This window comes from Lentinus tigrinus (assembly GCF_003813185.1).
Source record: "Lentinus tigrinus ALCF2SS1-7 unplaced genomic scaffold L226scaffold_4, whole genome shotgun sequence".
Lineage (NCBI taxonomy): Eukaryota > Fungi > Basidiomycota > Agaricomycetes > Polyporales > Polyporaceae > Lentinus > Lentinus tigrinus.
The window spans coordinates 1668340-1694371 of NW_027137913.1; the positions used below are offsets into that span (position 1 = coordinate 1668340).

At 57.5% G+C, this 26032-nt stretch overlaps 13 protein-coding genes across 13 annotated transcripts in view; 8 read left to right on the forward strand and 5 right to left on the reverse strand.

Moving 5' to 3' along the window:
* Positions 1 to 17: 17 nt before the first annotated feature.
* L226DRAFT_531261 (uncharacterized protein) lies at positions 18 to 700 on the reverse strand. Its single transcript, XM_067680043.1, has 3 exons — positions 641 to 700; positions 176 to 584; positions 18 to 119 (listed from the first exon to the last, which is right to left on the reverse strand). Exons 2-3 carry the CDS (start codon positions 573 to 575, stop codon positions 52 to 54), a joined length of 468 nt encoding a protein of 155 aa, XP_067540046.1. The 5' UTR covers positions 576 to 584; positions 641 to 700; the 3' UTR covers positions 18 to 51.
* Positions 701 to 2744: 2044 nt separating this feature from the next.
* Positions 2745 to 4036, reverse strand: L226DRAFT_520383 (uncharacterized protein; the record flags this gene model as incomplete). Its single annotated transcript, XM_067678638.1, has 2 exons — positions 2745 to 3264; positions 3315 to 4036. The coding sequence occupies 2 exons, from the start codon at positions 4034 to 4036 to the stop codon at positions 2745 to 2747; spliced, it is 1242 nt and encodes a 413-aa protein (XP_067540047.1).
* Positions 4037 to 4360: 324 nt separating this feature from the next.
* L226DRAFT_455383 (uncharacterized protein) lies at positions 4361 to 6070 on the forward strand (the record flags this gene model as incomplete). Its single annotated transcript, XM_067675235.1, has 6 exons — positions 4361 to 4822; positions 4876 to 4979; positions 5031 to 5292; positions 5342 to 5519; positions 5573 to 5884; positions 5955 to 6070. The coding sequence occupies 6 exons, from the start codon at positions 4361 to 4363 to the stop codon at positions 6068 to 6070; spliced, it is 1434 nt and encodes a 477-aa protein (XP_067540048.1).
* Positions 6071 to 6279: 209 nt separating this feature from the next.
* On the forward strand, positions 6280 to 7114 carry L226DRAFT_250834 (uncharacterized protein). The gene is made up of 2 exons (XM_067673266.1): positions 6280 to 6968; positions 7095 to 7114. The coding sequence occupies exon 1, from the start codon at positions 6468 to 6470 to the stop codon at positions 6840 to 6842; it is 375 nt and encodes a 124-aa protein (XP_067540049.1). The 5' UTR covers positions 6280 to 6467; the 3' UTR covers positions 6843 to 6968; positions 7095 to 7114.
* Positions 6856 to 7881, forward strand: L226DRAFT_250790 (uncharacterized protein). Its single transcript, XM_067673265.1, has one exon. It carries the CDS (start codon positions 7299 to 7301, stop codon positions 7815 to 7817), a length of 519 nt encoding a protein of 172 aa, XP_067540050.1. The 5' UTR covers positions 6856 to 7298; the 3' UTR covers positions 7818 to 7881.
* Positions 7707 to 10361, forward strand: L226DRAFT_531263 (cytochrome P450). Its single transcript, XM_067680044.1, has 13 exons — positions 7707 to 8215; positions 8276 to 8424; positions 8492 to 8664; positions 8727 to 8790; positions 8850 to 8934; positions 8996 to 9102; positions 9154 to 9259; positions 9316 to 9329; positions 9395 to 9584; positions 9645 to 9726; positions 9780 to 9905; positions 9975 to 10103; positions 10182 to 10361. Exons 1-13 carry the CDS (start codon positions 8023 to 8025, stop codon positions 10270 to 10272), a joined length of 1509 nt encoding a protein of 502 aa, XP_067540051.1. The 5' UTR covers positions 7707 to 8022; the 3' UTR covers positions 10273 to 10361.
* Positions 10362 to 10579: 218 nt separating this feature from the next.
* Positions 10580 to 12127, forward strand: L226DRAFT_502084 (alpha/beta-hydrolase). The gene is made up of 4 exons (XM_067677861.1): positions 10580 to 10936; positions 11002 to 11373; positions 11443 to 11930; positions 11991 to 12127. The coding sequence occupies exons 1-4, from the start codon at positions 10813 to 10815 to the stop codon at positions 12045 to 12047; spliced, it is 1041 nt and encodes a 346-aa protein (XP_067540052.1). The 5' UTR covers positions 10580 to 10812; the 3' UTR covers positions 12048 to 12127.
* Positions 12128 to 12317: 190 nt separating this feature from the next.
* Positions 12318 to 12926, reverse strand: L226DRAFT_455464 (uncharacterized protein; the record flags this gene model as incomplete). Its single annotated transcript, XM_067675241.1, has 2 exons — positions 12318 to 12692; positions 12747 to 12926. Coding segments are annotated over 2 exons (555 nt in total), but the record flags the coding sequence as incomplete, so codon positions are not given.
* Positions 12927 to 15014: 2088 nt separating this feature from the next.
* On the reverse strand, positions 15015 to 16287 carry L226DRAFT_250745 (uncharacterized protein). Its single transcript, XM_067673264.1, has 2 exons — positions 15648 to 16287; positions 15015 to 15598 (listed from the first exon to the last, which is right to left on the reverse strand). Exons 1-2 carry the CDS (start codon positions 16252 to 16254, stop codon positions 15129 to 15131), a joined length of 1077 nt encoding a protein of 358 aa, XP_067540054.1. The 5' UTR covers positions 16255 to 16287; the 3' UTR covers positions 15015 to 15128.
* A 92-nt stretch (positions 16288 to 16379) lies between these two features.
* L226DRAFT_531266 (snare protein YKT6) lies at positions 16380 to 17465 on the forward strand. The gene is made up of 4 exons (XM_067680045.1): positions 16380 to 16702; positions 16787 to 17010; positions 17072 to 17182; positions 17231 to 17465. Exons 1-4 carry the CDS (start codon positions 16465 to 16467, stop codon positions 17255 to 17257), a joined length of 600 nt encoding a protein of 199 aa, XP_067540055.1. The 5' UTR covers positions 16380 to 16464; the 3' UTR covers positions 17258 to 17465.
* Positions 17466 to 17708: 243 nt separating this feature from the next.
* L226DRAFT_480377 (endoplasmic reticulum Ca-transporting P-type ATPase) lies at positions 17709 to 22339 on the forward strand. The gene is made up of 12 exons (XM_067676880.1): positions 17709 to 17775; positions 17827 to 18088; positions 18319 to 19438; positions 19496 to 19616; positions 19667 to 20111; positions 20172 to 20297; positions 20349 to 20981; positions 21034 to 21160; positions 21214 to 21410; positions 21466 to 21602; positions 21654 to 21906; positions 21967 to 22339. Coding segments are annotated over exons 1-12 (3591 nt in total). The 5' UTR covers positions 17709 to 17773; the 3' UTR covers positions 22135 to 22339.
* Positions 22340 to 22741: 402 nt separating this feature from the next.
* Positions 22742 to 24519, forward strand: L226DRAFT_550875 (MFS general substrate transporter; the record flags this gene model as incomplete). The annotated part of the gene is made up of 13 exons (XM_067682785.1): positions 22742 to 22783; positions 22830 to 22877; positions 22928 to 22983; positions 23036 to 23057; positions 23112 to 23279; positions 23331 to 23457; positions 23492 to 23496; positions 23550 to 23588; positions 23657 to 23782; positions 23837 to 23969; positions 24021 to 24129; positions 24198 to 24385; positions 24440 to 24519. 13 exons carry the CDS (start codon positions 22742 to 22744, stop codon positions 24517 to 24519), a joined length of 1143 nt encoding a protein of 380 aa, XP_067540057.1.
* Positions 24520 to 25405: 886 nt separating this feature from the next.
* L226DRAFT_558027 (uncharacterized protein) overlaps positions 25406 to 26032 on the reverse strand; it is a gene marked incomplete at both ends in the record, with an annotated part of 1206 nt that continues 579 nt past the window's right edge. The window contains 4 exons of the mRNA XM_067683216.1: positions 25406 to 25541; positions 25593 to 25639; positions 25693 to 25803; positions 25851 to 25919. Of these exons, the coding sequence (XP_067540058.1) occupies positions 25406 to 25541; positions 25593 to 25639; positions 25693 to 25803; positions 25851 to 25919 (363 nt within the window). The remainder of the gene's footprint in view (positions 25542 to 25592; positions 25640 to 25692; positions 25804 to 25850; positions 25920 to 26032) is intronic.

Here is a 26032-nt window from a genome sequence, read left to right on the forward strand (position 1 = left end):
TAACATGCATATCGACGAGCGAGAGTACATAGATCAAAAGGTATAGAATGCTCAAAACAGTCCGGAGTGAACGCCGGTAAGGTACGTAACATACGGGAACTTGTCGACACCTTGCACCTCTGGAATGTTGTCAGCACCTCCATCCACTGCTTCAACGTACGACATAGGTACTCACCCCACTTCTTGAGGTACAACCGCGCGCGTTTCTCGCACTTGCCTTCCTGCTCGGGATATAGAGGGATATCCTTCTTGTCCATCCCGAGGTATCCCTGGTCGAACCACTTCGACTGCGTCACCAAGACATAGCGTGGGGGGTCGAAGAGCTCGCCAGTGATGATGAACCGGAAGCCGTAACGTCGAACAAAGTCTCCGATCTCAATGGCGGCATATGTGAGTTGGCCGGAATCGAGCGGGGTATTGCTATCAAATTTTCTGATGCGAAGATACCATCGCCACACCTCGTCCTCGGGGAGTTCTATGGCAGCAATAACGACCGGCCGCGGGACTCGTCGCATCGGATTCAGAGACTCGAATGTCTCCGTTGGGCCTAAGTGAACCAACTTGGCGGGGGGCATGGTGGTAATCTGCAAGGACATGAGTATTTTGGCGGAGTCGCACTTGTGGACTGAAGTGCACATACTTGCTGCGATGAGGGGGGAAGGGACTCGTGCAGTGTCTCGTTGGTGGTGGTTGTACTATGTAGGGCTGAGGCTTTCGAAGTTGAGCGCAGCCTTATTAATTGTAGTTAGACGCGGGCCCAGTTGCAAACAAAATCCAAGCCGTTCCGGTTCCCATTGTTCCTGTGGTGCCGATCGTTTCCCGAGCCATACAAGTATGTACTGATTATGATGGGTCGTTTTGACAAAGTCGGATGGGGCTCGGGAGTGGAGGGGATCCGACGCGAACCCCCTCCCTCGCGAGTCGCATGTGAGGACATGGTAATGGTGTTCTCGGTATGATTCGCCATTGTGTTCATTATTGTTGAATCATGATATGACCTGTACATCAATGAATTTGTGGTACCTCAGTGTGCTTAAATACATGTCCAAGTTTGAACCCGAGTCAGGCTCAACGTGACGGTATACTTGGACTCAAAACAGTCCAGGGTGAACGCCAGTAAGGTACGTAACATACGGGAGCTCGTCGACACCTTGCACCTCTGAAATTTCGTCAGCATTTCCATCCACCGCTCCAACGTACGACATAGATACCCACTCCACTTCTTGAGGTACAACCGCGCGCGTGTCTCGCACTTCCCTTCCTGTTCCGGGTACAGAGGGATCTCGTCCGTCGGCATCCCGAGGTACCCATCGTCGAACCACTTCGACTGCGTCACCAGAACATAGCGCGGGGGGTCAAAGAGCTCGCCCGTCATGATGAACCGTAATCCATACCGTCGAACGAAGTCGCCGATCTTCATGGACGCATATGTCAGTACACCAGGATCGAGCGGGGTGTCGATGTCCTTCTTGCGGATGCGGAGGTACCATCGCCACACCTCCTCCTCTGGCAGTTGTATAGCTGCAATGACGACCGGGCGCGGGACTCGGCGCGTCGGATCCAGAGACTCGAACGTCTGCGTCGGGCCTAAGTGAATCAACTTGGGGCCCGTGGTGGTCATCTACTCGGAGGACGTGAGCTGAGTGCGCCTCTTAAGTTGGTCTTGTCATGCGAAGTATGTACGTACCTCCTGTGGTGTGGGCCGGACGTGTTGGCTTGTTGGTTGGTCGGTGGTGGTGGTTGTAAGGAGCCTCTCGCGTAGGCGCAGCCTTAAGCGGTTGCAAACAATTGGATCCAAGCGGACCCGATACCTTTGTCCCAGTCACCACTGTTCCTGTGGTACTGATCACTAGTTTCGGCCATACAAGGGTGTATGACGGGTCGTTCCGACATGGTCGGACTGGACGGGGTTGCCAACTCCGAGTAGGAGGGTTCTATGGTCCTAGGTTCGACACAAACTCTTTCAAGTTCGCGCGACGCGAGTCGCATGGTCTTGGTATGAGACTATTGTCCAATGCCGGGGCCCAACCTCGGACCGTCCTCTACCGGTCCACTCGCACGCATCCCGCTCGCATCTAACACGCATGCGGCATGCAATTCAAAAAGACCCAACAACCAGGAGTAGTAGCTAGATACATGCACATAACCGTTTCCGAACGTATGAATCGGGACTGCGGAGGATGCGGGGGAGTCGAGACGAGTCACGTCTGTCTTAAGCTTAATCTGTATGTACAGTACTACTATAGTGATAACGCATATCGACTGCGGATGCGCAACGGGACCTTAACGTTCAACATTGAATATCGAACATTCGACGGGCATATCAAGAAAAGGAACGAGCCAAGGAGTCAATAGGACGCGCAATAAACTCTGCGAGAGAAGACAACAGAAACGCTGTGTAGCACTGAGAGAATGGAACATGAACACGAGCAAGATGGAGCGGATAGGGTGTGGAGGTAGGGTGTCGCAGCGGGTACGTATCACGGGGAACGCGCGAGAGCGCGCTGGGAAGCATAACATGGGCGGGATAGGGTGGAAGGTAGGATGGCAACGGGCGGACAGTAGGAGTAGGATGTAGGTTTCGCAAGGTGGGATACGTATGATAGCGTGACAGCAAGTCGAACGCCAGGGTGGATGGAGACGGAGAACTACAAGAATACAATAAAACACAACGACACACAAGAGCCGCAAGACGGATATCACCAGCACCAGATATGGACAGGCACCAGCACAGGTGACGACGACTATCCACGACGCGCAGGGCCAAGCGCACGCTTGATCGGGTCGCTGCGGTCCTTCTCCGGGAGCTGAGGAACCTCGCGACTGCGGCTGCTCGGACGCGTGCGCGGGGCATCGCCGTCCGCAAGGACGCCCTTGCGCATGCGTTTCGCAATGTTGGCAGCGAGCACGGCCGACATGACCTCCACGTCGTCCTCCTCCGGCCCCTTGGACGGGCCCGGCGCTCCGGGCGCTGGGGCAGGTTTCTTGCGAGCTGGGCCGGCGCCCTCGCTGCTGGAGGCAGAACCTGCGCGGGTGCGTTTGGATGAGGTTGGTGTGGGCGAAGTCGGTATTGGCACGGGAGAGTGCGCCCGCCTGCGGGCGAGGTCGTGCTTGCGGGCCTCGGGGAAGAGCAGCTTGGGCACGCACGCGTCCGTAGGGGAGTAGTCGGGGTGCCGAACAGGGAGGCGGGCGCGGGCCTCTTGTTCTGCAGCCATCTCCTCGCTGAGATAGTGAGGGTTGAGCATCTGCGTCTTGACGCCGCGGCTAGAGAGGAATTAGACGCGAGGATAGAGGTAAGAGGTATGATCACGCACAAAACCATGGAGATCGTAGGCTTCTCGACGTGCTTCTTGGGAGTGCGAGGCTCTGGGGAGCTGTCTGTGGCGGGAACGGAACCGGCAGGGGAGTCCTCGAGGAAGGGGTTGTTAGGGGAGTCGCGCTCGGGGACGACAGGAAGCTTTCCCTTCTTCTCCCTGGCCTTCTCCCTGGTCTTGTGAGTGGTCGGGGGAGGAGTGGCGAGGCTGGGAAGGATAGCAGGGGCTCTGCGAGATGGCGGGGGAGAGATTAAACCCGTGTGGCCGCGGCGGAGGAGGTGGGGGGCTGGTGGTGGCGAGGAAGAGGGAGAACGGGTACGCGAGCGTGCACGGGCAGTCGTACGGCTCCCTGTAGCCTTGTGCTTCGAATGGCCACTGCTAGAAGCGACAGCAGTGGAAGATGAAGGCTGATTCTCGCCCAACCAGAACTGCTCCTCTGCACGAGCCTCACTGAGTTCCTCTGCAATCGCGTCGAGAGTCATGGTCTTCCGTCTCTTGTTGCCGACAGCAACGCCTGCAAGCTTGCGAACATGACCGCCACGGTCGTCGTCGTTGTCTGAGGCGGGCTCGGGGACATCGTGGTCGTCGTCGTCCTCGGAAGAGGAGTCGGTGACACGTGAACGGGAGCGACGCTTGCGCTTGTGGGTCGTGCGCGGAGGGGTCGGAGGGAGAGCCGCAGTGGAGGACGCTGCGCGGTGGGGGAGCGGTCTCTTGACGGGCATGGAGTCGTCGCCCAGAGGAGGAGGAGGAGGGGGACGAGAGGAGGAAGGGGCTGGGGCGGCGGAGTGTTTTGCTGCTCGTACTCTGGGCATCGTGCAAGATCGTTTGTTGTCGTCGTCGCGGGGGTCGTGAAGAGATGCGAGCAGCGAAAGGAGGGAAGGAAAGACGGCAAGGGCAACGACTCGGGCAAGGACTCGAACAGCGAACAGGCCACCGCCGCATCCACCAACGCCAACTCGAACAATGCCCCGGCAATCTCCGGGCGCCAAACACCCCACAACACGAGGTAGCGCCCAGGACGCGCCCACGCCAAGTTGCACGCGTCGATGCTCGTCCTCGTCCTCGTCTCTCTCATTCTCTTCTGGGCCGCCCTCTACGCCTGCCGTGCCCACCGCAGACGCAATGCGCCCTCTCTCCTCCCCGCCTCCTCGTCCGCGGCATCCTCGGCCTCCCCGGTGCTGTACTCGTCTCGCGGCACTCGCATAACCCTCCACAACCTGCATCTCTCCGCCCAGCTCTCCTCTTTCAACGACATACACCTTTCTGCCTCTGCAAGAATACGAAGGAGCCGATGGAAGCCCTTGCTCGCTCTGGCATATGATGCGGGCAGTCTCATTGGTCTCGTTGGCATGGCCGCCTCCGTCTTGCTCCTCCTCTGGGCCTCCTTCCAGCTAGCTCTATCTCTCTACCGCACTCCACCTCCCCGCACGCCTCTCCTGCACAAGCGCGACGCGTTGCCCGAAGTCACTTCATTGCCTTCGTCCCATCATGCCCCGCTGACATTGATTGTGAGTTGCCCATGCACCCGTTCCTAGCACCATCGTCCGACGCGCCAGTTCAGGTCCCCGGACTCACCACGCCCTTGGCCGATCTTCCCGTCTTCCTCCTTGCTCTCTTCACCACACAAGTCATACATGAATTTGGCCATGCCGTCGCTGCTGCCATGTATGTTCATCACTCCCGCCTTCTCCATCTTGCTCACCCGACAGCTTACAGCGAATCTGTGTCCCTGACTTCCGTCGGCCTTGGCCTCACTGTCCTCCTCCCCTCCGCATTCGTTGCTTTCCCGTCTGGACAAGTCGACGCTCTTCCGCCCCGTCCCCGTCTCCGCGTCATCACCGCCGGCGCGTTCCACAACCTACTCTTCTGGCTCGCCCTCCTTGCTTTCAGCTCCACCCATCTCTCTACGACTTTCTGCTCTCTCCTCGGCTACGGCGATGTCAGTAGATACGGACGTGTCGTCGTCGGCGTGGACGAGGTCAGTACTCGTAGTACTCTTAGCACACAACCATCTGACCTCGCGCAAGAGCTCTCCCCTGTACGGCCACCTCCCCATCGGCGCGGTAATCTACAAAGTCGGCGACGACACCCTCGATACAGCATCAGGCGCCGCCGAACGATGGGAAGCACTCCTCACCCATCGACACTCTCCCTCTGAAGACTCCCGCACTCTAGGCTGGTGCGCCGAGGAACTATGGTTCGCAGGTCCGTCCGTCCGTCTTCTCCTTCAGTCCCCAGCCTTATCTCGCTGCTTCCAGCCCACAACTCCTCCTGCTGCACTTCCTCACACCCCGTGGTCCCCACCCAAGCCTGCTTCGCGCCCTCCAGCGACCCCTCCTTCGAGCGCTGCGTCGACCCACTCCTCTTTCTCCACTCCGACGCGTCCACCTCTAAGCATAGATGCACGAGCGCAGTCGACTGCGGCCACGGCCAGCTCTGCGTGCGTCCCCGGGGCGACCAAGAACTGCTCACGCTGACGCTGCACATCCTCCCTTGGCTCCGCGACGACGACAGTGACGCGGAGCGGACGGTCGTCTGGCAGGGCGACCCTACCGAGATTCTGAGCGAAGGTTCGTCTCCCACGTCCCCGTGGACCGTGTGTGGCTTTCAAACGCAACCCACTCACGCATATCGTCGCAGTCGTCGTTGGCGATTGGCTCCCGCGCTTCCGGGTGCTGCCCGTCGGTCTGCCCGTGCTGTTCTCCCAGTTCTTCATGTGCGTCGCTCGTCTGCCATGCACGCTCACCAGCTACTGACCTTCTGCCCGACAACGCAGGTACCTCAAGATGCTCACCCTTTCGCTCTACTTCTTCAACCTCCTCCCGCTCCCCTTCCTAGATGGCGGCCAGCTGTTCGATACCCTACAAGACTGGTGGTCCCACACCCTCAACCACGTGGATGGCGACGGAGAATACGTGTCTCTTGCTGAGCTCGAGGGTGGCGGAGACGGCGACGGGAGACGTCCCCACCTGCACACGAAGCACACGCTGACAGAAGCGAAGAAGGCCGGCTTACGGCGTGCGGTCCATGTGGGCGTGGGCGCGTCGCTGGGGACGTGTGTCGTACTGAGCCTGGCGAATGCATACATGAACCGTTGACGAGTCACGACGCTGCTCATGCTCAGTCTTTGCGGGGTGTGGCGACGCTTACCCGATGAGAGCACATTCAGTCGCAAGGCCGCCTGTTGAGTTGATATGCGCACAGTGCAATCTCCGGCGTACGAGACTGCAGTCGCGCAGAGAACAATGTGCCGTCTATGGTCGCGCGAGCTGTTGTCGTCATCGTCCTGGCAGGCCACCATCATTGCATGCAGCCGTTAGTCCAAGCTTCGCGACTCCACCTACAGTGACACTATATCCCACCAGCATCACGCAAGTCGCAATGACAAGCCCAAGGAGGCGCGTTCCGAGACATGCCTGTACCTCTCCAGGCGCTCCGAAGGCAGCGCACCCACCTGAGTTCGAAACGACAGAACTAACGGAGCCGCCACAAAAGGCTAGGACGTGCACTGGAGGTGCTATGTCGTGAATATACTTACTGCGCGAGGCGGAGTGCACAAGCGGCCATCATCATCATACGAGAGTGACGACAGGCAGCCTGAGGGAGGGGACCTGAGAGCCCAGACCCACACCCGGGAGGGCAATGGCGAACCAAGTGAGCACCTCATGACAACGGCATGCATGGTTAGGCTAAGCTTCCACAACACGACGGTCAGCGGTAAGTATGTGCTTCTTACGCAGGAAAAGACTGATGATGGCATCTGCACACTTATCAAACGAGCCACTCAAACTTTGGCTAGTCCGTCGCCACTAGTGATCTGCCACTGCTGTAGCCTGTGCGCATGCGCCGCCGCCGCCGCGGGCGGAGGTGTTCACCGACGCTAGTACTCCCCCGACGGGATCCGGGATCAGGAGAGCCGGCGCCGCACTCGTCGTGGGGACAGTCATCAACGTCGACAAGGCGAAGGAGGATGTCCGGTGTCCGATGTTCTGTCCGTCGTGTCAGATGGAGATGCCAGATGGTCGTCGAGAGCAACTTGAAGGCGGGTTCGGCTACGAGACACCGTGGCGTTACTGCCCGAAACGGAGACATTTCGTAGCAGCGTGGCGCCCGCTCGCCTGCACCCTTGCCAGTGGTTCTGCACCGACGCCTCGGCAGAGTTCTGCAGTTCGCGCTCTCGACTGTGCGCTGCGTCTAGAATCCAGAAGAGGAGGGTTATCGCTGACATGCGGCTCGGCGGGGCGCGGCTCGAGCAATCACCCACCGAGGGCTTCTCACGGGAAGCACGGTAGCTTAGGCGGCTGCAGTCTACGCTGCGTTCCAGTGTTCCAGTGCTCGCCGCCACGATGTCTCGTTCTCGACCTGCTCTTCCCGGACGCGTCGCGATCATGCAATAACGCCCTCCCAGGCAAGCACGTCCTCCTCCCCCGCCCCTCCCCAATCTCCGCCTCGCCCGTCCGTCATATAGCTCCGCTACGAGCCGTGCCTCCATCAGCTCCCTGATTTCCGAGCCCCCGAAGACGCATTCCATACGTACGGACGATCCACACCTGCGCCCACACCATCCCGCCCCGCGTACATATAAAGCCACCCGCACCGTGCGCCGCGGTGCACTCTGATCGGCTCCGTGTCACCGACTGCGCTGCAGATCCCTCCCCACCCTTCCGAGTGCGAGTCCGAGCGGGCCCTGGTCTTCGAAGTTCGCGCCATGGCTCTGTCCGACCCGGTGCCTCTGCTGCTTCTCGCTGCCGTGCTCGCCGCTGCTATCGCGTGGCTCGTCTCCCGCCCCTCGGATCGCCGCTATGCCCCCGGTCCTGCGCCCAAGCCCGTGCTCGGGAACATCCTGGCCATGCCTGCCCAAGGCGACATCCCCGCGTTCGAGCGCTGCAGGGAGCGTTACGGTGCGTCGTTCACTCAGCGAATCCGAGGGCGCAGCTGACGGTGACACTTCCCACTGCCAGGGGACCTCGTATACTTCCACGGGCTGGGCTACAAGGTCCTCGTCATCAACACGATGAAGGCCATCACGGATCTCTTCGAGAAGAGGCACAGCAATTATTCCGACAGGCCTGCGTTCACGGTCGTAGGCGAGTTGATGCGTCTCGGACAGGTGCGTCGGGGCGCCCGTCCCGCTTCCGTACCCCAAGTCATTCATTGAACATCCGCACCTCCGGCAGAGCACGCCCTTGCTGTCGTACAACGACGAGTGGCGGATCCATCGCAAGCTCGCCCACAGCGCCCTCGGCCCGAATGCTATCAGGCAGTACTACCACATCCAAGAGGACCTTGCCGCGCTGCTTAGCCAGCAGTTCCTCGAGGCGCCCGAGAAGTTCGTCGACCACGTCCGGCTGTATGTCGACCCAACACACTTGCTCTGTTTCTCCGGGTGCTGACGGCTCTGGGCTCTTGTAGCGCTGCTGCGCGTGTCGTGCTGTCCATCACCTATGGACTGTCCGTGGACAAGGCCGACGATGAGGTGCGTTTTGGTAAGCTCTATGAGCCGTTGCCCGACGCTGACCTTTGTATGTCCTCCAGTACGTCACTCAGGCGGAAGACACGATGCGCATGATCAGCAAAGCGACCGTCCCGGGCGCGTTCCTCGCCGACGTCTTCCCTTTCCGTGCGTAGACATCGCATGATGCACAGCAAAAACACGACTCCAAACTGACCCGCCTGTTTAGTGAAGTATCTCCCTTCGTGGGTCCCGTTCCAGCGCCATGCGCGGCATGGCCGGGAGATGATCGAAACGCTGGTCACCAAGCCCTTTGAATACGTGAAGGAGCAGATGGTCCGTGTCCCGTAATTCGTCCGCACATGGATGACTCAACGCCACCTACAGCGAGCTGGAGTTGCGCCGCCTTCGTTGGCACACCACCTGCTATCCGAGTACGACAAGGGCGACATCGACCACCAGATCAAGTGGGCTACCGGCTCACTATACGGCGGTACGTCTCTTCCACCAGCTCCCCAAGTCTGTCTCGGTTCTCACGACCACTCTCAGCTGGCGGAGAAACGGTACGAACGCGATCATCGTCATTGTGATTTTGAATATCCTAACGGACGGTTATCCACGTATGCAGTCCTACGCCACCACCCTCACCTTCATGATGGCGATGGCGCTGCACCCCGAGAAGCAGAGACTGGCGCAAGAGGAGATTGACCGCGTGATAGGCTCCGAACGTCTCCCCACGATCAACGACCGCTCACAGCTGCCGTACGTGAATGCCGTCATCAAGGAGACGATGCGCTGGAACCCCGCGGTTCCCATGGGTGGGTCTTGTCTCTGCATGCAACGACCGACTGAGTGTTGACGTTGACCGCTGCCGCTAGGCCTCGCCCGTATGGTTTCCGAGGATGATGTCTACGAGGGTTACTTGATCCCGAAGGGGACCATCGTCCTTCCCAACTGCTGGTTCGTGGATAACTTTCTGACCGCCGTGCCAGCGCGCTAATTAATATTCGTAGGGCGGTCGCGCACGAACGCCGCGGCCCATACGAGCCAAGCGAGTTCGTCCCCGAACGGTGGCTCACCGGAGAAGGAGACGATGCGCCCGTGGATCCAGCAATGTGGGCGTTCGGTTTCGGAAGAAGGTGCGCGCCCTCAGCCCAATAGGCAGAGTCGTTATTCGTTTCCTGACCGCCCTGGGACACCGCGCACAGACTGTGTCCCGGGAAGCCTCTCGCGGAGAACTCGGTCTTCATCTTCATCTCCACGCTGCTCTCCGTCTTCGACATCTCTCTCCCCGACGAAGGCAAGCTCGAGCCGAAGTTCACGCAGGGACTCATCAGGTGCGCCCCGGGCCCGGGCGGCGGCCCCCTGGTGGCTGTTATGATGTCGCTACTGTACTGACATGCGTCCTTCGTCAGCTACCCGCTCCCCTTCAATTGCAAGATCACCCCGCGATCCGCGTCAAAGGTCGCCCAAGTGTCGTACCGTGCGGCACACTGTACTGTATGAGAGCCCGGTCAATGTAGGAGTACATCTCAACTGTTGTTGTTGTTTTTTTGTGTTACCACCAGTGCTATAATACTACGATACCTCGAAACAACTTGCGCTAGCGATGTGCGGCTGCAAATCGGGAGGCTGTGCACTCTAGCAATGCCCATATGGTACGCTCGTCGCTCGCATGGCGTTCCTCGCGCGCTGATGTTCAGACTTCAGTCGAGACTAGTTTCAGAGCGTCCGGCGAATCGAACGTGCGATCCGGAAAGCTGTGTGCCTGAGGACCGACGTACATACAAGACAAGATCAAATGCGAGTTTCAGATGGCCACCGGCCGCGGGGATGCCATAGTGCGCGACGATCCTGGTTGAATTTGAAGACAATCGTCCAGCATCATCACCGCCCAACGATCCTGTTCAATTCGAAGACAATCGTCCAGCTTCATCACCGCCCAAGGCCTGCACCATTGCCGTCCATGCCCGGCTTCGAGAGGTATATAGGGTAGGACACTCCAAGACTCGTTTGACATCTTCTTGCAGACTACTCATCCTCATCATGCCTACGATCGGAGTTGACGATAACGGCACAGAGCTCGCATACCTCGACAGCGGAGCACCCAGTGCACGTCCCGATTCGTATGTGACCATCTTCGCGATCCACGGGACTGTGTTCGGCTTCCGTAAGTCCCGGCAGACGTCTGTATCTCTGCTCTGCTCTGCTCGTGCTGAAGCTCGACCCACGCAGACATCTATGACAAGATCTTCAGACTCTTGCAAGACCGCTCGGATATCCGCTTCGTGGCAATCAGCCGCAGAGGTTATCCTGGCTCGACACCATTCACTCCCGACGAGATTACAGCCCTCTCTACGGATAGCGACGACCAGAAGGAGGCCTTCCTCCGAGCACGAGGAACCGAAGTAGCACTCTTCATCGACAAATTCATAGAGAAGTTCGACCTTCCTCCCATCTCTTCAGACGGCTCGTCGGGCGGGATCGCCCTCATGGGCTGGTCCCTCGGTTGTTCCGTCGCCTTATCCGTCGTCTCACACATGGACACATATCCACAACGCGTGCAGGACCGTCTCGGCGCACACTTGCGAACACTCATCTTGCATGGTAAGTTGCCGCCAGACTGCCCGAATATACCGATTCGACCGCTTATGCCGCTTCCTTCCCTCCATCCAGATCCACCCCAAGTTGCGCTCGGGCTGCCTCCAGCGCCCCAGTCCTGGAACCCGCACTACGACACGAGCATCACCCCCGCGCAAGCCCTTCAGGCCACCGTCCGGTGGCTCACCTCGTACATGCGGCACGGCGATCTCTCCACACGCTCGCTCGACGCGCTGGAGTGGGTCGTCCCCGCGACGTTCCGTGCGCCCAGCATATACACCATGTCGGACGCAGAGGTGGCGCAGATCGTGGCGTACGACCAGGCCGGGCCTGATGCGACGTGGTTCATGACGTGCGGGCCGCAGCTGCGCGCGAGCTACGAGAAGGCCTGTTTCGACCCCGCTGTCAGGGCGAAGGTGCCGCGTATGGCGGTCTGGGTCTTGATTGGGGACGTCACTCTTCCGTTTGGGATCGCGGCTACATGGCAAGTCGAGGCGGACAACGTCGCTATGGGAGGCGGAGACTCGGTCAGCGTGAAGCGGATACCGGGCACCAATCACTTCGTAAGTCATGGTCTGCGCATGTAATCTGTCATTCCGTGCTGACGGTCTCGCTTTATGCAGATGCAATGGGATGACCCCTCTCTGGCATTGCAGGCGTTCAAAGAAGTCATCGCTTGACTTTGCTTGGACTTGTAGAAGGTAGAACCGTGTAGATTGCAGCGACCATTGGTCCATAATCAATGTCATACTCTGCGGACTAACACGGTGAATGGTGGGTGGAATGGATTCACATGAACGTCTAAGGTGATAATGCTACATACAATGTGATGATACAAGTATACAAGGTTTCAGGTGCGCTGCTTGACCTTCGCATTGCCAGATGTCCGTAAATCGTTGCGAAATATCCTGCTTCGACGAATCTCCATAAATACCTGCCTCACATGCTCATCATTGGTTCGTCAATGCGTCAATGCTCGTATATACGTATTCTTCAATCATGGCGCCATGGCGGGAGCCAATGACGCGGCGTACGTTCGCCATCTCGGTTGGTGTCGTCTTCTTCGTCTCGGTTGTTGCGACGGTCGTTGCTGCTGGAGCCACTCGGACCAGCGACAGGCGCGGTCGTCGACTCCGCTGGCCCCGCCCTGTTGACACGTCCACGACATACCGGGCATGTGCGGGCACCTTGCAGCCATTGCTAGAACCATGCATACTATATAAGTGGTCGATCTCTAGAGAGGACGGAAGACATACCTGAAGGCATCCGTCGTGGAACCAATGCGAGCAGTCTGGAATCCGCATGCAAGCATCAGACGCGGCGTACTGCGAACAAGAGGTCAGTTATATTACCAAGGATACAACGAGATGGCGACGTACGTCGTCCAGGCAAATCGGACATCGCTCCTCCGTCTCGCCGGGCTGCACCCAGTCCCCATACGTCCCCTTCGGCAGGGACGAAATGATCTCCGCAGGCGTACCACGGGGCTTCACATCGCCCAAGAGGCTAGACAGCGTCAACAGGCCCTCATACGACATATCGATATCCTCGTCGCGCTGCAGAACACCCCATCGTCAGGAACAGCTAGCGGATATTGCTAGGAAAAACGTGACATACCATGTAATCACCAAAGTGCCAGCGCCGGCGGAAGTGCGAGGACCTATGCATGGATGGTAGATCCACCCAAACCATGTCCGGAGCGAAGCCGCGGCGTGCAAAGCGGCCGTTCAGCGGCGTAGGTCCTTCACCGGCCCGCATCCCCGTTTGGGCATACCGAGGCGGGAGCTGGGGAGCGCGGCTGTGGCGCCGAGAGGGAGGTTCTGCAGGCTGGTCGAGGAATGAAAACGCATGCTCCTCGTTACGGTGGCCTTCACGTGAGGACGTCGCAGCAGCGGAAGGCGGTTGAACGCTGGAAACTGGGGTGGTGGCCGTGCTGTCGCGTCCGCGAGCACGAGAGGAGAATCGCTGTAGCACCTGCCGACGCTGTTCCCACCGCTCAAGCCCGGTAGTGTGTGCGGTTGAATCGTTATCGAAGTTGGCACGAAGATTGTTGAAGGCGGAGCGCTCACGATCAAGGAGTGTCCGGTGTATACTAGTAGTTGGGGCTGCAGAAGGCCGGGACACGAGGTCGCTAGTCGGGGTTGCAGAAGGCCGGGACACGAGGTCGCGCAATTGGTCCACCGGACGCTCGAAGCCGTGTTCGCTGGTGCCAGACGTTGAAGAACGTTCTGCACGATCTGCAGCTGGTTGAGCATTCGTACTCGCCATCGATCGAGACCCAGAGCCAGCATTTCCATCCCGAACCCTGAGACTGCGGTACACATCGTCGCCGTCATCGAGACGGCGTATGCTTCGAGAGACAGACCTGTCTCTCAGTGCCGGGGATCGCCAATGTGAGGAAATACCAGGGAGGTCTCGTCGCGCAGTACGCGGTTCTTGGCGCAGAAGCGATAAGTACGTACTCCACGGCTCCTCATCTTCCTCACTGGAGTCCGAGAACGCGCTACCCGCATTCTGAGACTGTGCGTTTGCCGGCCTTTCCCGTTCGGCCGAAACCTGTGACTGTTGTTGACGGGTCTCGCGTGAGTACGCGACGGACCGGGCCAAGGTGGCACGGAAAGGGCCCTCTCGGAAAGCGTTTAAATCAATGGACCGGGTAGACCTGCTCCTTGTATGGGCCGCAGTTGTAGATGACTGGCGTAGGGCCGGGGAAACGGCATCCGAGAGGTCCAGAGACGAATACCTCGGCGGTGGGATGGGATATACAGGGTCGATGGGCGCGCGATGTCTAGGTCGGCGTGAGGGCTCAAAATTTGTTGAAGAGCCTGCAGTACTTCCCCAGATGGGTGGTTCTGGTTCGAAAGCATCAAGCGGATCAGGAGAAGGGTCCCTTCGCGGCGGTACGGGGTCAAGAAGCGTAGCAGGTTCTCTGTGTACGCGACGTCTGGGTCGGCGGATGGTGTCAATCGAAGACCCTGCAGTGCTATTCCAACTTTCATCGACGTCTTCCCAAAGCGGGGATATGTCGATGAGGGGCGGAGACGGTGCAGAGGGTGAACGCGCGCGGACTCGGCGTCGTAAACCATTGATATTGGAGGATCTTTGGCGGCTAATCGTCTCCAGATAGGATGGCATCCTTGGCGGTTGCGTCAGAGCGTAAGAAGAGCTTTCCCTCGGGTACAAGAACGAGGGGAGAGCGTGGTCCATTGAGGGACGTGGGGGTTCGGGTTCCCGTGACGCAGAAGGCCGTATGCTAGGGAGACCATGATCGCGCAGATACGGCGCAGGCTCGATATCGTCATGGACCAAGAGGTCGAGACCGCTATCCTCCCCTATGGACTGGACAGGCCCGTCGAAGAGCGCTAGTGATCGGCGATGGTTGAACCTGTCAGTAGTAGGACGCGTGGACGTAGATAAAGTGGGAGAAGCACGGGAACCGAGGGAGCTGAGGGAACGGCGCCTGGCGGCACTGTCGTCCAGGGCACCACGCAGGGTGGAGTAGCCACTGGAGACAGAAGCGGTCGGGTCGCGCATACTACGGCTGGGTAGCGAAGACCGATACGGTCCCTCCTCTGCTTGCGCAAGGAATTCGGCGGTACGCTGACGGTGCTCCTCAGCCTCGCGGATAGTACGATCGAACCCTTCTAGCTGGCGATCATTCTCCCTCTGCCAGTAATCATCAACGAAGGCGTGCAGATCAGGAAAATAGTACGAGTTGGATGTTGGAGGATCAGGTCTACGCGTTGGCAATGGCACTGGCGTCACATGGGCACGGCGCTGTGCAGCACGACGAGCAGAATCGATCGATGTACTGAACGAAGGGAGTGGCGATGATCGAGAGGGCTGCTCGCCCAACAGTCGATCCAAAATGTCTGTTGATGAACCAATTTAGCATGCATATAGTGTAAGGATATTGTCGTACCTTCACGGGCTCTGCCGCGGCCAACGGTATCTCCATAGCGTGCAGCGTCTCTCTCAAGCTGCGAGAAACGACTTCCCATGGCGAGTCCAGGCACCCTGGGCAACACCCTGGGCAAATTCACGCGAGGGACATTTGAAAGAGGGTCATCATGTAGCATGGAGGAGGACGTGGGCTGCAAGCGATCTGTCGCATGGAGAGCACGGTGAGCTGCGCGCGCACCGGTGGCCGGCGGCTCGGAAACGGTCGGATGGGGGTCAGGCACCCGGGGAAAGGAGCTGAACGCAGATCCAGACGACGACAAGAGCGGGTCTGTGACATGTTCAAAAACGGGAAGGACAGAAGAGAGAGTAGGACGGACCATTCCACAATGCCCAGTCCGTCGGGTCGGATGGCCGAAACGGCGACTGGCGAAGGGCAGACATCTCGCGGTCAAAGGCGTCTACACGCTCCATTGTGCGCCTGAACTGTTCTTCACTGTCAGGCACTTCTGCAGGCCGAGCAGGAGGAGGAGACGAGATCTGAATAGGACCGGACATCATGGACAAGGTGTCTTCCCAGGTGGGGGGAAGGGAGTCAGATGCGAATGGTTCCGGGGAGTGTAGCACAGGGTCTGATGGGTCGTCTTCGAGCACCTCTTCGACCTCGAGGAGAGGAGGCGACGCTGCGGTGAATGCGGAACGAGCCGAATGGTAGCTGCTGCCACTGCTAGAGGACGAGACGGAAGTGTTGGAAGGAAGCAGGATGTCTTCGACCTCACTGGTGTACGAGGAGTCAGTGGTCTCATTTCTGGGACGTTTGTTGCGTTCACGACTGTTGGAGGTGTCGTCGGGCGAGTCTATGGATTCTCCGCGACTTCCGCTGGGCGCTGAACCGCCTGCGTCGGGCTCCGGGGCGATGTCGTCGTAGGAACGTTTATGTGCGTTGGAGGCGGAGGGCATGTTGAGCGTATAGAACGGGTCCGCCATGGTGAGCGGCGTAGAGACGGTGGTGGTTGGGGACAAAGAGCATCGTCCGGCGCAGAAGCCTCCCCTGCCTTGCCGCTTGCTGCCGGTGAGACGCCGTAGGCTGAGTGCTGTTGTGCCCTGGCAGTGGTTGTGCCCCTTGTACTTGTCCTCCTCCTTCGCTGCCGTTCATCCAGCTCACACTCACCGCACTCGAACTCTGGGACGACCATCATGAAGATCTTCTCCCTCGCAGTGGTCCTCACGCCCCCGAACGGGTCTGCTGTCATCCTCACCAGCGCATCCGATCTCTCGTCATTCTCGTTCTACCAGCGTGGTTCAGTCGCCGAGTTCATGTCCTTCTTCACCACCACCGTCTCGGAGCGCACACCGCAGGGGCAACGGCAGAGTATCCAGGAGAACTCGTATGTCGCGCACGTATACAACCGCGGTGGAGCGGAACAGCTTGCAGGTTCGTATCTACATTCATGCACGGTCCTGTCCGTCTATCTGCCACCAGTCCCCAGGCCATGCCAACAATTCCCATTTTGTACAGCGGTCATGATTGCGGATCAGGAGTACCCCGTTAGGCCCGCGTTCTCCCTGCTCACCAAGTTGCTCGATGACTTTATCGCCAAGGTGCCCCAGGCATCGTTCAAGACACCGCAGGCGATCTCGTTCCCCGAAGTCAACATGTATATTCAGAAGTACCAGGATCCAAGGCAAGCGGACGCGATCATGAAGGTGCAGCAGGAATTGGACGAGACCAAGATCATCCTGGTGAGCATGACAGCGCCAGACGGGCCTGTGTACCCCTGCTGATTGATGTGTTATTCTATAGCACAAGACAATCGAGTCGGTTCTTCAGCGTGGAGAGAAAATCAACGATCTGGTAGACAGGTCGAACGAGCTTTCCGCGCAGAGCAAGATGTTCTACAAGACAGCAAAGAAGGTGCGTCCTGTGTTCGTGTTGCCGGGCTATCCTAACCCGCTCTTCTAGCAAAACTCCTGCTGCGTCGTCATGTAAGACTACTTGCCCATCGCATACCACTCATGTCGTCGTCGGAGCCCAGCGGACATCTGCTTCCTTTCGGTGCACATCTCACGCCAGCCTATTATTCTATGACCCGTTTCCCCACATGACACGTTAGGATCGAGGACCCTTGTCGATCTCCTTGTCTGTGACACCTCACGCCCTGTAATACTAGAATACCATCCCGGAGTTTCCTCGTGCCTATAGAAGCATGTGTGAGTTTGAGACTGGGAACCTCGGTTGACTGTATACCACACCCGGCGCCCCTGCATATTTCCCCGGAGAGTTCTGAGGGTCGTAGTGAACTGTGTTGCTGCTTGATTAATGCCACTATGTCACTGCGACTGAAGAACTTGCAGGTTGAAGCTGAATCATGTCTGTTTGGTCACGTGCCGTCACAGTCCGAGAAAGTCGGTGGCAAGACGTGGCTTCGGCAAACGCTTACGCTTGTCCCTCTCCTCCCCCCTCCTCCTCCCGGACCTTTCCAAAGACCAACACCGAGGCCTCACAATGTGTGTATTGGAACACTTTAGGTAGAACAATAGACTGACGCACGGAAACAGGAGCTCGGTCAAGGTCGTCTCGTCCGAAATCGCGGGCGCGTCTCTGCACGTCGGCCTGCCGTGGTACACCCACCTGTACACTATTCCCTTCCTGTGCTTCTACCCGCTCCTCGCGTATGCGTACTACGTCAAGTACGACGACTGGCTGCAGAGCGAAGAGTGGACGTTCCTCGCGTGTGTGTCTCTGGGGTTGGGTCATGCGCTCAGCTTCTTGTTCACGAGGTGGAATACTGGGGCGAAGGCTTGGATTACTACGAGAAAGGTGCGTGCAACATTTCATGCTCAAATGGAAGCTGTGTCTGTTGTGGATGCCTGCGCACAAAATGGGTGGATTGCCGGTGCGCTGAGTGTGTGTTCAGGCTGCCAACAGAACGAGTTCCAGCCTCTGGTACTGTGGTCGTGAACCATAGTGCGGTACCGTCCTCCATCGTACTATTCTCGTCCTGCATCATCATAGGTAGTCTCCAGTCACTCACAAGAGTTCATTTCTAGGCACGGTCACTTGAAGATGCTGACTGTCTTCGTATCATCCCCGCCCCCCACCGAGGCGAAGGCGAGATTGTACCTCTACAGAAGAAGGAGCCCGGAAATATCGCGTCCTACACGTTCAACTATCAGCAGGATACCTACGTCGTCACGTCAACCGACCCTGTCACCTTCTCCCGCCTCCCGTACCCGTGCTCATCGAATCCTCCGCTGGGCTCCTTCCTCTCGCCTCGTTCGTTGATGAACTCGGACCTCGCTTCGCTTTCATCTCTTTATGGAAAGAATGAGTACAACATCCCCATTCCGTCGTTCACGTCGCTCTTCGGTGAGCATGCGACCGCGCCGTTCTTCGTCTTCCAGGTCTTCTGCGTCGCACTCTGGTGCATGGACGAGTACTGGTACTATTCCCTCTTCACGCTCTTTATGCTCATCGTCTTCGAGTGCACGGTCGTCTGGCAGCGTCTCCGCACGCTCAGCGAATTCCGTACGATGGCGGTCACCCCGTACCCCGTCTACGTGCGCCGCAACAACGTGTGGTCACAGATCCACAGCGATGATCTCCTCCCTGGAGACGTCATCTCTGTCGCACGCCAACAAACGGAGACCAACATTCCCGCCGACATCCTCCTCATTCGCGGCACGTGCATCGTGAACGAGGCAATGTTGTCCGGAGAGTCTACACCCCTGCTCAAAGAGTCGATCGCGCTACTCGACGCCAACGAGCCGATCGATGTCGACGGCGCACACAAGAACGCGGTCCTCTTCTCGGGCACGAAACTCCTTCAGGCAACGAACGGCGGCGGAGACACCCCCGACGGAGGCTGCCTTGGTGTCGTCCTTCGCACCGGGTTCGGTACAGCGCAAGGCCAGCTCGTTCGGACGATGATATTCTCCACTGAGCGTGTCTCTGCGAACAACTCGGAGAGCTTCCTGTTCATCGGCTTCTTGCTGATCTTTGCCATCGCCGCGAGTTGGTATGTCTGGGTGAAGGGTATCGAGCGGGAGCTGAAGAAGTCCAAGCTCCTCTTGGACTGTATCCTCATCATCACGAGCGTGGTTCCACCTGAGCTACCTATGGAACTTTCCCTCGCAGTCAACGCGTCGCTCGTCGCACTCTCGAAGTACGGTATGTGCATTGCCTTGTCCTCTCATCGGAATGAAGTGGCTGATTTTATTGGCATAGCTATCTTCTGCACTGAGCCTTTCCGTATTCCTTTCGCCGGTCGCGTAGATGTTTGCTGCTTTGATAAGACGGGCACGATCACCGCGGAGAACCTCGTGGTGGAAGGTGTTGCAGGCGTCGAGTGAGTACATGTTGTCAATTACTGGGAGGCTCGTACTAAACTCTCCGCAGTCCTTCAGACCCGATAAAGCTTGTGCACGTCAAGGCCACCGAACGTGAAACTACCCTTGCCCTTGCGGCTGCCCATGCCCTCGTCCATCTCGACGACGGCACGATCGTCGGTGATCCCATGGAGCGCACCACGCTCGACGCCCTCAACTGGCAGCTATCGAAGGGAGAGCACGTCACGCCTGCAGATGCGGCCGCACCCCACCGCACGCATATCAACATTCGCCGCCGCTTCCAGTTCTCGTCTGCCCTCAAGCGGATGAGCACCGTTTCTACCCTTCCCAACGGACGCTGCCTGGTCGCCACTAAGGGCGCGCCTGAGACGATCAGAGGCATGCTCGCTGTGGTCCCGTCGTACTACGATGAGACGTATAAGTGGTACACTCGTCGCGGAAGTCGTGTGCTTGCTCTGGGCTTCAAGGAGATGGATCACATGAGTGTGGATATGGTAGGACGGTCTACGATTGCCTTAGCATCATTGTGTTGACCAGCCCAACTTTCTCTTTAGATCAATAAGCTTCCTCGTGAGCAGGTTGAGTCCGACCTGCAATTCTGTGGGTTCTTGGTGTTCCACTGCCCATTGAAGGAGGACGCCGTCGAGACCCTCAAGATGCTTGGGGACTCTTCACATCGCGTGAGTATTCATGGCATGCTGTGTCCTTCCATTCCACTCATCCACTTGTAGTGCATCATGATCACCGGAGACAACCCGCTCACCGCCGTCCACGTCGCTCGTGACGTCGAGATTGTCGATCGCGATGCGCTCATCCTCGACGTGCCCGAAGGCTCCAACGGCCTTGTCTGGCGCTCAGCCGACGACACCGTGAACATGGCCGTAGACCCCTCTCAGCCCATCGACACCTCTCTCTTTGACAAGTACGACATCTGTATCACCGGCGCCGCGATGAAGCTGTACGAGTCGCACCCTTCGTGGAACGACCTCGTCCAGAACACCTGGGTCTACGCCCGTGTTTCCCCAACGCAGAAGGAGTATATCCTGACCACACTCAAGACACTCGGCTACGTGACGCTCATGGCTGGCGACGGCACGAACGACGTCGGCGCTCTCAAGCAGGCTCACATCGGTGTTGCACTGTTGGACGGTACCGAGGAGGATCTCAAGAAGATCGCGGAGCACCAGCGGAACGAGCGTATCAAGAAGGTCTACGAGCAGCAGCTGAAGATCTCCGCGCGCTTCAACCAGCCTCCGCCTCCTGTGCCGCCGGTCATTGCGCACTTGTACCCGGATGTCGTCGAGGCGCAGAAGAAGGCAGCGGCGGACCTGCAGAATGCGAGGAAGAAGAACCCTATGGAGAAGGTACGGCTTTTGTCTATCGTTTCTCTCGTTGCTTGTTCATGAGGATTCGCAGTTCGATCTGGCCTCGATCACTGACAAGCTCGCGGAAATGGATACTGACGAGGAAGTGCCCAAGATCAAGCTTGGCGATGCCTCGTGCGCAGCTCCGTTCACCTCCAAACTGTCGAACGTCAAAGCGAGTGAGTCCATCGATGCGCTGCCAGTGGCTCCCTGTTCACTGACGCGCGCCCAGTCACGCATATCATCCGCCAGGGTCGCTGCACGCTCGTCGCGACCATCCAAATGTACAAGATCCTTGCGCTCAACTGTCTCATCACCGCGTACAGTCTGAGTGTGCAGTATCTCGATGGCATCAAGTTTGGCGACTACCAGGTCACGATTACCGGCATGCTCATGTCTGTTTGCTTCCTCTGTATCTCTCGCGCTAAGGTGAGTTGGACGTGTGTTATCGTGTCTAACTTCATTCCAATGACCGGTTGTGCAGCCTGTGGAGAAGTTGTCCAGAGAACGCCCGCTCGGGAACATCTTCAACTTCTACGTGCTCCTGTCGGTCCTCCTGCAATTCGCGCTCCACATCGGAACACTCGTCTACATCACGAACCTGACGCGCTTGTTCGAAGAGTACGTGAACATGTCGCCTACACCTGGCTGCCTGCTGACATCTTGACTCAGGCGTGGACCCATCGACCTCGAGGCGAAGTTCGAGCCGAACCTCCTGAACACGGCCATCTATCTCCTTGGCCTTTCGCAACAGGTGTCCACGTTCGCGATCAACTTCCAGGGTCGCCCCTTCCGTGAGGGCATCCGCGAGAATCCGGCGTTATACTGGGGCCTCGTCGGCGCTGAGGCTGTGGCTTTCTCGGGCTCGACAGACTTCATGCCCGAGCTGAACCGCTGGCTTCAGATCGTCGAGATGGAGAACAGCGTGCGTACTATCCCACTACATGCACACATTCCCGTCGGGTCCTGACAACTGCTACTCTAGTTCAAGTTCAAGCTGACGCTGACGATGATTATCGACTTCGTCGGATGCTTCCTGATCGAGCAGGTGTGCAAGCGCCTCTTTGCGAACCTCCAGCCGAAGTCGATGATCACGCGCGGGCGCGAGAGGCGTGAAAAGCGGAGGGCGGAGGAGGAGCAGAAGAAGGCCTGAGCCGCAGCTGCGCTTCCCGGCGAGTCCGCTATCCCACATACTGTAATGACTTGTTATATAGCGTAATTTCTGACAATGCATCATTAGATGAGGCAGACTGGATTGTCAGTACGTCCAGCCCTTCCGCTATACTGTAATTGATATGGAATCACTGTGCATACTGCGGCTTCCCTTGCAGGCCGCCGTCTTCAGGGATGTCAGAGAGCATGTCGGACGCTGCCGTTTCTGTATATGCTGACGGCATTCTTCCACTGTCAACTGCTGTGGTGTGCAACACGGTTTCGGATATGATCGTGTCAGAATGGTGTGCCCAGCGCGACGCTGATATTCCCCTACCAGCGTCACTTCGTGGGCGGCTCTCCCTCCCGGTCGGCGCATCCATTCCCTTCAGTCCCATTCTTACTTCATGCAGGAACAGGACCTAACCTCTCCTCACCCCTCACTCTCTCTGACTCCACTTTTCTCTGACTCTACTTTGATAAAACTTCACTCGGAAATCGACAGACGTTAAGACAAATGGAGGATCTGGGCGAAAAGGCCACATCCTTTGCGCTCACAATTGACGCCGAGCCTACTACCACCCAGATGGAAAAGTCAAACATCAGAGATGCCGGACGGAGGCTTACGGGCATGGTTGGTGATTCTCGGGGTGAGTGTGCCATCCATCGCCAAATCATTTCCCTCAGGTGTTCTAGGTTGCCACTGGGGTATGTGCGACGTTCAGATTGGTTAATGCTTGGGGTGTACGTAAGTCACTAGTCCCACAATTCAGCGAAAGCCGACATCTTCCCAGGTATTTCAAGCATACTACGAGGAAACTCTGCTGCAGAACTCGTCACCATCGAATATGTGAGCATAGTCTCACATAGCGGCTTGTCTTCTGGCTAATGGTGGGGTGCAGCGCATGGATTGGTTCCATACAGGTACTTGCAACGATGAACGAGCACACATAGACTCTGATCCTACAACTGACATAGTACACTCTGAACTTCCTTCCTGGCCTGGCGATTGGCCGGTTGTTCGACATGGGGTGGTTCTTCACCCCCCTCTGCGGTGGAAGCTTACTTCTCTTAGCAGCAACATTCCTGATAGGAGAGTGCACGCGGTATTGTGAATTTCTCCTGTGTCAAGGCTTCGCCGTCGGCGTGAGTTATCTCTCGTCCCTCACTCGGAACATTCAATTGACATCATCTTAGCTGTCGTGCGGGATAATCTTCAACGTTATCCTCGGCACGCCTGCTCATTGGTTCAAGCGTAGGCTAGGACTAGCCCTTGGTTTCTCGTCAATAAGTTCCAGCATTGGGGGGCACCGTCTTCCCCATCGTCGCCCGAATACTCATACCACACGTCGGGTCAGTGATAGTTCGAAGTCTACGATTGGAAACCGATACCTATCGACTCATATCAGGTTCAAGTGGACCATGCGAATGCTTGGATTGATTGAGATGTGTATTGTTGAGTATCACTGTCGCAGTACGTCATCTTGAACTCGTCGCCATAACTGAAGCTAACAGCATCGAAGACAGTTCGAAGACGGTTATCTCCGAATCGCGAGCCTGGTCCTTTCATCGATCTGCGCGCCTTCGCATCTGCTGCATATATGTTGTATTGCGCTGCCGACTTCGTAGCTTTTCTGGGATTTTATACGGTCAGTTTCGCAGAATTTTGTCCGTTTCGACACGAAGGCTTACCGTCAGCATAGGTCTTGACATACATCGATGTCAGTGCCACAGAGGCAGGGATACCGTCCAGTCTTTCATTCTATCTGGTTGCCATTGCCAACGGATGCTCCCTCATTGGTCGGATAGCCGGCGGCGTCATTGCTGATAAAACCGGTAAGCTAGTCGCTCTTATGGGCATTGCAATGCGCACTCACATTATGCTAGGACCTCTCACTGTCATGATTCCTGCCACATTCATCAACGGCATCCTCACCTTCGCTTGGCCGTTTGCGAAGTCTACCGGTGCTTATATAGCTATTGCGGTAATATATGGGTGCGTATCCTGGTATTCATAGTCGCACCCGGGACGAATTGCCTGATTGAAGCCGTCCTGGACACCAGCATGGTTAACGGCGTCTTCGTGTCCCTTGTGCCTGGCCCTATAATGCAGATGGGACGCACTCAACGTATTGGCGTGCTCGTTGGAATGAGTTCCACTATCATGGCTCTCGGCGCTGTCGCTGGGCCTCCAATATCTGGCGCAATAAACTCTTCCACAGGTGGCTTCAAATTTGTAGGTATCTACGCAGGTTAGCCTCTCTCTTCCAGATCATGTATTCACTCCAGCTGAGATGCTATCATAGGCTCAACTGTGATGGTTGCGGTCGCGCTCTTACAAGCCACTCGCTCACATAGTATCCACAATATATCATTAGCGTATTAGAGAACCGGAGTATAGATTTGTAGGACATACCAGAGCACCCGGTGCTGGCCGGGGATAGAGAATATACCGAGTCGTCTGGTCGGCCGGCCTTCCCCACCAAAGACTGCCGTGGCTAGGTCGGCAATCGCATTCATCAGCTATGCGGGACACGATCTGAGAAGAATAGGTCAGTACACAAGCGGTAGGTCATCACAGGAGATCATTAGATAGGGGTGTATGTGGACATACCTGCCGGCCGGTTGCATACAGATGATATGACCTGGGGGTCGGCCGGGACCATGCCATACCCCTCTATACAGACCGGCCGTTCAACGCTGACGGTTGCGAGTATGCAGAAAGTGGACCCAATGTGCACGGGGGGTGGTAGATAGCAAACAATGCGTACCTGTACTACTGAACGGCCGGCATCATCATCTTCAAGTAGCCATTGAACGGCCGGATGGAGGTTTTTGCGGCGTCCCAGCTCGGCCAGGGTAGACGTGTAGGCTGAGGTGCTGTACGGCCGGCCTTGACGAATACAGAGGCCTGCTGCACGGCCAGCTTTCAGAGTCTCGAAATATTTGCTGAGGGGCCGGTATGGAGGGATACACAGAGCTGCTGCACGGCCAGCCTTGAGAGAGTTGAAGGGTTCGCTGCGCGGCCGGCATGGATGGATTAGAGAGAGCTACCACGCGGCCGGAATTGCACACGTGGCGAGGACGCCGGGAACGAAACGTGCCGCCGGCAACTAAACCGGTACCGAAACTTTCAGGCACGCGGCAGACCTTAATTGGGATCGAACTCTAATATGTTTACCGGGCTGTCCCTCATGTGTGTGCTGTAGCAGATTCCAAGAAATACAATCGGATATTCTATGATACACATCGCAATACAAAATCCAATCTATCTACTGTTGCGCTGCAGGCTGTTGCGCTGGAGGCTGTTGCGCTGGAGGCTGTTGCGCTGGAGGCTGTTGAGCCTCCAGACGCAGCCTCGCAATGTACTCGTCCAGCTGGAAGTGCTGGTTGAGCCGCTTTGCGAGGCTTGATGTCGCGTTTAGCCGAGAAGGTAGAGAGCGATTTTGATGGACGCACCTGTTTTGGTCCGCCGCTCGAAGGATCCCGTCTTTAGGGCCATGCGGCTATAGAACGGCACGTTAGCATAGATCTTTCCAGGTAGGCATATGAGACTTACACCGTCGAGGCGCATCCGCCTCGAGCCAAACTCCTCGGGGGCTGTAAAGCCCGTGCCTGACCCGGAGGACCTGCCGCCCGAGTCAAGGAGGAAGCCGACGTGATCCATGGCCTGCCGAAATGAGTACAACACTAAAAGATAGAACGTCAATGACGTACCTTGACGAACTCCCCCCACTCAATGTCCTCCCGCATCTCCCCCTCTGCCTTGAAGAGGCAGGAGAATACCTATACCGCGGCACGCGTCGGCGACGATCAGCGGCACGCTAAGGACGAATAGCGCTATCCACTCACCATATCATCCCGCGCGCGCAGGCGGGGGCGCGCGGGCTGCGTCGGCT